An 11,352-nucleotide genomic window follows, 5' to 3' on the forward strand; every position below is an offset into this window, starting at 1 on the left:
GATGTTTTATTTTTAAGGTTAACTATTAAAATAGTAGTTTTTATTTTATCTCACATTACGTTTTAGTTATTTATATTTGAAATATTATGTTTTAGTCACTTAAGTTAAAATGTTGTAACATTCTAGTGTTTGAGCAGTTAATTGTCGTTAACGGTGTAACGACAACCTAATGTGATATGTTAAATCATCATTTTAATAAAACTTTAAGTTAAATTCTACAACTAATCTCCATATTTTTCATTTTGAGTAATTTAATTTTTTCTTTTATATTCTTTTTTTCTTTATTTTTAATTTTCTTCTCCGTCTCTTTTAACTAGTTTTTTTACATTTTTCATCTATTAAAAAATTGTTTCAAGGCTAGTTCTCATGCCCACTTTCATGTAACTACAACTTCAATAATAAAAAATGGATTACGAACTTAAGCTCATACAAAGGAAAGTTTCAACATGCCAATTTGTAAGTAATCTTATACCATCAACAATTAATTCCTAGTAATTGATGCCTGTTTTCTTTTTTTCAAAAAGGGTTTTATTGTTTTGCTTACCCAAAAATTAAGTCAATACTTCTTTAGAATTTAATTTATCTACTTTTTATTTTAATATAATTACGTAATATTTTAATCGAAAAGTTAATGATTTTAACTATTTGAACTAATCAATAATATTATAAAAATATAGAGACCAAATTATATTAGAAATGAAAGTATAAAAGTAAATCTCAAATTTAAGTATAATAGAGAGACTAAAATTAAAGAAATATAACTTATTTTAATTTTGCTCAAAAATAATTATTTTAGTCTAAATTTAGTAACAAATTACATTAATTAATTAATTAGAGGCATGGACCTAATTCAACATTTTAAATGCTTCAAATAGGGATCTAATTGTATAAGCAACAATTTAGAATTATTCATTATTTATTTCTACCAATTGCTTTTAAGGCATTTTCTCCTGTCCTGTCACCATGGCAATAGCATAGACACTCTTTTAATATATAAGTATAGATTATCATTATTTGTTGCAATGAAAGTGTTTGGATGGAATGTTGTTGTAGTTAAAATAATCAATTATATTTAAAATAATATAGTGAAATGTTAATCATCAATAGTCGAAAAACTCAAATTTTATACAATGAACAAAGTAAGGTAAATGAGCCAGGTGCTTCGCCCCAACCATGTTTAGGTTTTGTATTTTCAATCTCTGGCCGACATAATTTATTATTCAATAATTCAAATTTATAAATATTTTTATAATCAAATTTAAATACAAATTATTTTTATTATACTTTGAGGACCGAAAATCTACTTTTTCGGGTCTGGAAATTTGTTAAATTGAGTCTAGGCCCTATTAGATACATGAATATCTTTAATTGGTGTTTGGTTCCCTGAATACAATATTATATTATGACGTATAATACTATATATTTCAAAATAAAATTAATGTATTTAAATTTCAATATTCGGACATCTCATAATATAAATTGTAATTCATTATGACCCATTTTTTAAGTAATCTTAAAATGCAGGTGTGATCTTTACTTACATTTTGTTTTTATTATTCTATCAATTTAGGCTTCTTTGTTAAATAAAGTTTAAGACTAATTAAAAATAAAAAAATATTTTTCCATAATAATGAACTAGTTGATATCATACATTATAATTATAATCATTATATTTCATTTATTAATATATTAATTATGGTTGATGTTGTAATAATTTTTCATCAACTATTATAATTATGATTTATAAATTTATTTCAATATAATATATTTATTTATTAATATATAAATTTTGGCAAAGAGTAAGAATTCTAATAATTTATCATAATTTATGGAAATTGAGGCTAAAAAATTATTAAAAGAACTAAATTTATAAAAAAAATTCTATAACAAGGACAATTGAATAAAATGTACTTCTAGGTAATATTACATTCCGTCAATTAAACACATATATCTTATATTTCAACTAAATAAAATAAACAAGTTAATCTCACATTCTTCCTATAATCTTATTACAGAACATTATCTAAGATTTAGCGATCCAAACCCCCCTTAGTGTTTAGTAATTATAATCAAGTATATATATTTACATATGATCAAAGATAAATATTATTTTTAAGTAGTAAATTATAATTATAGAGGGCAACAGATGAATAGATTTCAAGTTGTTAAAATGTTTAGAACCAACTCTAAAAATTCAACAACCAAAGGAAATAAAATTTTGGCCGATATTAGATGAATTTTGAAATGATGAGGCCAAATATGAATCGAATTCTTGAATCTGAAAGTGAAAATTAAATAAATTAGGAGCAATTCAAGAATAAGTAGAAAGAGATGAAAGATGAAAGAAAGACATGATGATGGTGTTTGCGTCCATGGGCATAGTCTATCTCAAAATGGGCTAATCAATATTTGTGTCTTCTATTTTTATTTCCTTCATCATAATATTTGGTGAAGTGTCAACTTTCCGGATCACTTTTGGTAGCGCTTAACTTTTTAATTAACAAATGACGAGCTTGGTGGTGTGAATTTCTAAAACAAACAAGAATATTTCAATCATGGGCGAATGAGAAATTTTTTAGAGGGGAAATTCAATTATAAAATTTTGAAATATTAAAATATTATTTTATTATTTTTGAAGAGACTAAATATACTTATTTTTTATTTTGAAGGGTCAAAGTATAATTTTATTATATGCTATTTTATAATTTAATCATTTATAGTGATTAAATTAAAAAATTTCTATTTTTTGGAGGCCAAGACTCTACTTCCCCTCTAGATTCACCCTTGATTTCAATTAAGCATTGCCATAACGTTAAAATATACTCCAAGCAATTGTACTTTCTACACACTTAGAATTTAATCCCTCTACTTATATTTTTAGAAATTTAGTTCTTTTACTTTTCAAATTTAAAAATCCAAGTTTAGTTGTTGGCATCGTCAAACTCATTTTTAGTTGTTGGCATCGTCAAAGTCATTACAATATCATTCTTTTTGTTACATGACTATTAAATGAGTATTTTCTTATTTTAAAACTATTGAATTTAACAAAATAATTTTAACGATGTCAATAATTAGATTTAAATTTTAAATCTAAAGAGTAAAAGGACTAAATCCTCAAAAATATAAGTAGAGATGTTATTAAAATTCAAGTATACGAAAAAAATATAAGAACTTGGAGCATGTTTTAACTTTACAATAATACTCATGAGATTAGTATTTTAACTGTAATTAAATTATTTGAACTAGTAAGAAAATTATCAATAAAAATTCCACATCATAATTTTAACCCAAATTTCATTTAATGCATAGACCCCAAAGTACATCAACCTCTCGAGAACTCTTTTGCAGTTACTAAGCACAACGTTCCCCGCCAGAAGACCATCACTAGCGCATCATTAAATTAACCCATGGGTCTTGAGCTACATAATCTCACAACATCTCCTCTTGGGCCGCACTGAATGCCGTAGGGTGGTTTGAGTGGGATTGACATGAGTGAATTTAAAAGGGGTAGGCAGGAGATTTTGACCCATGTTTAAATTATAAATTAATATATAATTAAATTGTACTTTAGTCTTTTCAAAAATAAAAATTTTAATAAATCTTTTTAAAAAATTTAATAAATATTTTTAAAAATAATGAAATTATAAATTAATATATTATAACATTATATTTTGACTTTTAAATTTTATAATTCAAATTTGACCTCTCTAAAATTTTTTTTGAATTCGCACCTGTATAGAGTAAAACATTGTGAGTTGAACTTTAGTGATTATCAATGAGAATCAATGAGAAAGAGGGGTGAGGGCATATAAGCCTTTTCTTGGTGAGTTTTTTATTCAGCAAAGTGGGATGCGCATGAGGCGGTGGAGACAATGGAGTTTGGAGGGTGGATTCCAAGGGCCAAACCCAAGTCTGAAATAGTGATGGATTGGCCATGATTGTGGATGATAGCTCAACAGCACACTTGAGTGACATTGAGACAGCAATTTCTTGAGCTGAGTTAAAGGTCGACCAATTTTCCTTCATTCGAAAGCCATCCACATGCACTATAAATTTTGGAGTTTGAGAGACCTCAATGGTAGTAATAAAGATTCTTCGTGAATATATATAGTAGTTTGTCGATTTTGAAGCAGAGCAGTTCAAGTATAAATAACATGGTCCCCAGAATTTCACCTACTTGATTTGATTTACACAATCATTTTTGGAAAGGTAAGGTCTTCAACAAGTGGGGACCGGGGTTTAAATTTTACACACTTTATTTGTGTGATAAGTGATTTTCATATCATTATTTACATATTTATAAGTATTTAGTTGATATCTAAACTTTTATTTATCTAGTTCGTATTTGAACTTACATTTTGCCACTCAGGTTAGTACTTTCACACTAATATCTTTAGTTTGTGTTGATGTGGCATTAATAGTCAATCTGATAATGATAAGTGGCAACATTTCAATATAACACATGATGGACAAACATTTATCCATGTTCATTCTTGATATTTATTAATTCATATATTTTTTTAATTTATATTTGTCATGTGTTGTATTAAGAGATTGTCATGTGTCATCACCGGATTGACATTAATGTCGTGTCAGCACAAATTAACAATGTTAGTGTGAAAATACCAACTTGAGTGACAATGCAAATTCAAGAACCAACTAGATAAAAAAAATTAGGTACTAACTAAATACTTTTAGATAAATTCTAAAGACAAATTACGTATTAGCCCATACAAATAGGTGTGACAAGTAAATTTTGATACTATAAAAATTTATTAGTTTTTTTAAATCCCACCTATGATATGTCAATTTTGAAAATCAATGAACAAAATTTGGGTTACCATGGCCCTTTTACTACCTTAATTTTTGGGCAAATTACATTAAGATTACTAAACAATTAATAAGTTTATGTTTTAGTCACTCAAGTTCAAAAGGTTATAAAATAGTCATTGAACTATTTGAATGTTTACATTAAAGCCATTCAACTATTCAAAAGATTTTATTGAAGTTACTCGATTGTTAAGTTTTTATTGAAGCCCGACTAACAAGCTTCAAGTAATGATTATGGTGGATTAGTACCCATTGACGAGTAAAATAACATACTTTAGATCCAAGTCGATCTAATGGTCAACCTTGGAGATCGGAGAAGAAAGTTGTTTGGATTTTGGTTCGTAAATTTATGACGTTTAAAATTATTTTATGAAAAAAATTGAACTGTAGAATAAAATGGGAAGTCGAGCTTTTGATTAATGCAGGCGATGTAAACAGAGAATGCCATATAACAACAACTTTAATAGTTCAATGACTTAAATGAAAACTTTTAGATAATTTGGTGGCCATTTTATAACTTTTTAAAGTTAAATATTCAAAATATAAACTTACTAATAGTTTAGTAAACTTGAGAATAATTTACTCATATTTTTGTTGGTAGAAGAATATTACGGGATTATATAATTGTCAACCGATATATATATATATAATTGAATTCATTTTGATTATTTCATTTAGTCCTTTTTTAACTAGTTACCATTTCATGTTTATTGCAAATTATTTTACTTATTTAATTTTTAAATAATATATTTTATAAATATTTTAAATATATTATTTACTATTTAAACGAGAAATGGTTAAATTTATAATAAAAGTCAGTTAATTTTGAAAATTAATTAAAAGGTAAAATAACATTTTAAAAGTAATTGAAAATAAAAAGTAGGAAGCATCCGATAGTAAAATATTAATTAATTAGATAAAATAATTTGTCCTTCAAATATAAATCTAAAATTTCACTTACAAAGAATCATTATTTTAATATTTAATTATTTTTATATAAAATTTCATAAGACAATGATAAACAACATTCACAGTTGTATCAATATTATTAAAATCAAATAAGATGACGGAAACAAAACCTATTAAATAATGCTAAAATGTGATTTTTCCCATAATCTTTTATTTGTTATTTTGAATATAATCTTTTATTTGTTATTTTGAATGAAAATGTTTTACTAATGCATATATTTATAGTGCTAAATATTTGTTTTAATTAGTATATAACTGTAACACTAATTAAGCGGTGATAATTAGTTTAAAATAATAAATATATTTTAATATAGACCTAAAGCCTAATTAAATGATAATAACTATTTAATTGATAATGAAAACATTATTAATAAAATAAATATAATTATAATTAATCTTATATTATATTATTGATTTTACCAATTTAAAAAATATGAGAAACACAGATAATGCAAATTATTAATTATTAATTAATCAATTTTTTATATTAATTTATCAAATAGATTTGAGACCTACTATTTGTCATGTCAATATTTGTGTTGGATGAAAATTATTTGATTAGATGCAATTAACATTTACAAAAAATAATATTTAATTTTAATTATAAAATATATTTATTTTATTTTTAATTTTGATATATAAATTAAAAATAAATAAATAACTTTATGCATTTTAGATTTGATTATCAATATATTAATATTATATTTTATATACATAATTTTAATCTCACACGTTTAATTTTATTAATTATAAAAAATATTTTAAAGTTATTTATTATTATATTTAGATAAAATAATATATAATTTATATTTATTGAATTAAAATGTTTAATTAAAAAATTGGAATTTTATTTTTTAATATATCCAATGGTTTTATTAATTAATAACATATTATGTTATTTTTAGTAGAAATTTAAAAAAATACCAAATTAATTAATTTTACATTAATATATTATCATATTAATTAATATTATTTCTATTATTATCACATAATAATACTAATAAATTATTATTCTAATGTTGATTTAGTAATATAATTAACAATAAAATGTATTTTTTCGGTTAAAAAATATTTAAACCTGTACTTTTATATATATATTATATAGAGTGTAGATTATAGATAAAAATTTATTAAAATGTGTAACTAATAAAACATAAGTTATAAAAATAACTTGAAATAAAATATATTTTACAAGATCTGAGTAATTAAAAATATATTATGTATGGTTTTGGATAGATGATAGATCTATTTTCCCTTATTTTCATATTACCAAGCTGACAACTCACTAGTTTAGTGACAAAGTTCTGTATCGGTGTTATGTTTAGGTTAAAATATGCTTATAGTATCTATACTTTTGAAAATTAACAATTTAGCCTTTGTATTTGTATTTTTAAGAATTTAGTCTATCTACTTTTCAGATTTCAAAATTTAGGTCCACAAATGATATTGTTAAATTTTTTGTTAAATTCAAGTTAATTACGACATCATTTTTAATTACATAGTTATCAAGTGAGTAATTTTTTATTTTATATGTGACAACAACAAATTTTAAAAAAAATCACAATGTTTGAAATTATAGAAATTGTAATAAACTTATGTCCGTAGAAAAAAGATTAAATTAGACATTTGGTTTTATATAAAAAAAAAAACAAACTAAAAAGAGGTGAACATCATTAGTGGCTAATATTTTTATTTTGGTCATTTAACTAAAAAAGTTACAATTTAATTATATAATTGTTCAAAAAAATTTTATTTAAGTCATTGGGCTGTTAAAATTAATGCTCTATGATTTTCTCTATTCGCATTGCCTACACCAATCGAAATTTCTCTTTTCCTTACTCTTCTACAGTTTAGATTCTTTTCATGAAACAACTTTGGAGGTAATGAATTTGCAAACAAAAATTCAAACAATTTTTTCTTCGATCTTCAATACTGAATGTCAAATTGACTTGGACCCACTGTACTAATCGTTAAATTGTCACTTGAAGCTAGCTGGCAGAACTTAAAAAAAAAACAACTTAATAGCCAAGTGACTTAAATAAAAACTTTTGAATAGTTAAGTAATTTAAATAAAAACTTTTGAATAGTTCAATGACAAATTGTAACTTTTTTCAGTTAAGTGATCAAAACAAAAAATTATATAATTTAGTGACTAATAGTGTAATTTGCCCAAAAAATAAGTCACGTGAAGTTAATGTCAAATTTGGCCGGCAGTGAGAACCAGCCGTAATCCCAAGTTAAATTGGTCGGAGCTGTGACGGCGTCGAAGAGCATTTGACATTTTGTAGTTTGTACCATTTTCTTGGTCCACCTCTTGTCAATGTTTTCAACTGCCTCTTGTCCTTCTTGGGTTATATAACCTCCACAACATATAAAATATATTTTGTTCAATAATTAAAATATAAAATTATTAGGAATTTTTACAACATAAATTATTAAGAGTTAGGGCGGTCAAACTATGAAATTCTTCATAAGCCTATTACCGCGTTGATTAGCCAAAGTAATCAACATGTAAAAACGTGCGAATTCATGGAGGAAAATGCTTAGAAACTCAAGGTTTTGTATTGATTAATCCATAAAGAAGATTTATATTTTTAATAAAAAGATCATTCAACTTTAATTCATATTTTCCATTAATACATATCATGCATGGACAGCATCCTCAAGCAATTCCAACCAGCTCCAGCTGGTTAATCTAACCTTAAATTAAATTTTTTATTTTTATATTCAGAATCTTTTAATAAGGAACCTTATTTTATTTATTAACAAAATTATATAATTTTTACTCATGCATTGTGGTATATATTAATTAAATACATTATATTTATTTGTTAAAAATCTGGTACAAAATATGTACCGTTTCATGCATCGTCTAAAAATATAGTGTGTTTACTATTACAGTAAATGAACAAAAATACAAATAACAAAATAATTAATATAAAATAAGTTTGAAACAAACACAAAATATGAAATCGGCAAATAACAACAAAAGGAAGTAAAAATAAAAATAATAATGATAATAATAATAAAATATGATAAAATCATAGAACAAATAAGGAAAAAAAACTAAAAGCTAAAGTGTGTGTTAGGAATTAGATGGATAACATTTACAAACTAAACTTAAAAGGTGAAAAAAAGTCATTTTCAATCATTAAATTAAATTTGTTTCTATTTTTCAATAATTCCCCATGGGAAAATTTCCCTTAAAAACAATATGCATTAAAATTATATATGGTAAGAATTTAAAATTATTATAAAAATATTTGTTACCATAAATTAATTAAAATATATGGTAAAATTAAGCATTAATCCATACAATTAATTCCCGTAAATAACTTGAAAATATTCGGTGAGATTTAGCTGTAATTAAAAAAATTACTGAATGATTTTAGTATTTAGCTTTGAGAAAAGGGTTTATTTTCATATTTTAACATTAATTCAAATTATTATTAAATAATTTATAGTAAAAATTAGTATTTGATATATTATATTTTTCTATTTTATAAATAATTTTAAAAATAATATTATATATTTTTAATATTTTACTATTCATTATAACGCACTTATCAACCTCTTAATTATCCTTCACAGTCAACGAAATAATCCGTTTAACTGCATACCGTCCACACGTGCCTATTACATCCTGAAACGGTAATTTCAGTTTAAAAAAATTATAAAATGTTAAAAGATTCTTTAAAAAATTTCCTTGAAAAAAGGAAAAAGGGAAAAGAAAATATAATATTCAATAGTGCACACCTTTCATGACTGGATCAAGATATATTTGAAGCTTAATAGAAATCACCGACCGGTCCGACCCGGCCCCTCACCTTTTGCTTACGCCATTGTTGGCAAACATTATAAATATAGAATTGAAGACTGGACTCTGTCATCCACTTGCGAGCCACTTCAGCTTATTATCATAATATCCCCCACCTCAACACCTTTCGCGGAGCTCAGGAAGCTCATTGTTACTCTATTCAAATGGCATCTTCTTCTTTACCTTTTACCTCTCTTCATCTGCAATTTGTTTCACCAAACACAAAATCATCTACCACTAGGTTGTCTTCTCGGCGGATTAGAGCCTCAGTGTCGGAGAAACCACCTGTTCCAGCGCCGGCAGTGGCGGTTCCAGCGAAGGGAGAAACCAAGCTTCCATTGAAGAAAATTCCGGGGAATTATGGGGTTCCTATTGTTGGTCCATTCAAAGATCGACTTGATTATTTCTACAATCAAGGCCGGGACGAGTTTTTTAAATCGAAAATCCAGAAATACAACTCGACAGTGTTTCGGACCAACATGCCACCTGGTCCTTTCATTTCTCAAGATCCAAAGGTTGTCGCTTTACTCGACGGTAAGAGCTTCCCCGTCCTTTTCGATGTCACCAAGGTTGAAAAAAAAGACCTTTTCACCGGCACTTACATGCCTTCAACTGACCTCACCGGCGGCTACCGAATCCTCTCATATCTCGACCCTTCCGAGCCCAAACACGCTAGGCTCAAACAACTCCTCTTTTTCCTCTTGAAATCTAGGAGAGATCATGTAATCCCCGAGTTCCAAGCCTCTTACAGTGAGTTATTCGAAACGTTAGAGAAAGAAGTCGCCGAGAAAGGCAAAAGCAGCTTTCAGACAGCTAACGATCAAGCTGGGTTTAACTTCTTGTGCCGGGCTTTCTTCGGTTCAAACCCACCGGATACTAAACTAGGAACCGATGGTCCTAGTTTGATCAGTAAATGGGTACTGTTTCAACTCGGTCCGGTTCTTAAACTCGGTCTCCCAAAGTATGTTGAAGAACTCTTGATCCATACCTTCCCTCTTCCCCCGGCTTTGGTTAAAAAGGATTACCAGAGACTGTATGATTTCTTCTACGAATCATCTGGTTCCATTCAAGATGAAGCTGAGAAACTGAGTATTTCACGAGAAGAAGCTTGCCATAATCTGTTATTTGCTACGTGTTTCAATTCATTCGGTGGCATGAAGATCTTCTTCCCCAACATGCTTAAATGGATTGGCAGGGCTGGAGTTAAGCTACACAATAGATTAGCAACGGAGATCAGATCAGCCATAAGATCCAACGGTGGAAAACTCACAATGGCAGCCATGGAACAGATGCCATTAATGAAATCGGTCGTCTACGAAGCGTTACGGATCGAACCACCGGTCCCGTTACAGTACGGGAGAGCAAAGAAAGATATCGTGATAGAGAGCCACGACGCGGTGTTCCAAGTGAAACAAGGGGAGATGCTGTTCGGGTTCCAACCATTTGCAACGAAAGACCCGAAAATATTCGAGAGAGCGGAGGAGTTTGTGGGGGAGAGGTTCATGGGAGAGGAGGGGGAGAAGTTGTTGAAGCACGTGATATGGTCAAATGGACCCGAGACTCAGCAACCGACGTTGGGGAACAAACAGTGTGCAGGGAAGGATTTCGTGGTGTTGATGTCGAGGCTTTTGGTGGTGGAATTGTTTAGACGTTACGACTCGTTTGATATCGAAGTGGGTAAGTCGGCTTTGGGGGCTGCCGTTACCGTCACATCCTTGAAGAGAGCTAGTTTTTAA

At 27.3% G+C, this 11,352-nt stretch overlaps 1 protein-coding gene across 1 annotated transcript; it reads left to right on the forward strand.

Moving 5' to 3' along the window:
* Positions 1–9,780: 9,780 nt before the first annotated feature.
* Positions 9,781–11,352, forward strand: LOC108450356 (allene oxide synthase 1, chloroplastic-like). The gene is given in 1 exon segment (NM_001330006.1): positions 9,781–11,352. A coding segment is annotated over 1 exon segment (1,572 nt).

Source organism: Gossypium arboreum, chromosome 5 (genome assembly GCF_025698485.1).
Source record: "Gossypium arboreum isolate Shixiya-1 chromosome 5, ASM2569848v2, whole genome shotgun sequence".
Taxonomy (NCBI): Eukaryota; Viridiplantae; Streptophyta; class Magnoliopsida; order Malvales; family Malvaceae; genus Gossypium; species Gossypium arboreum.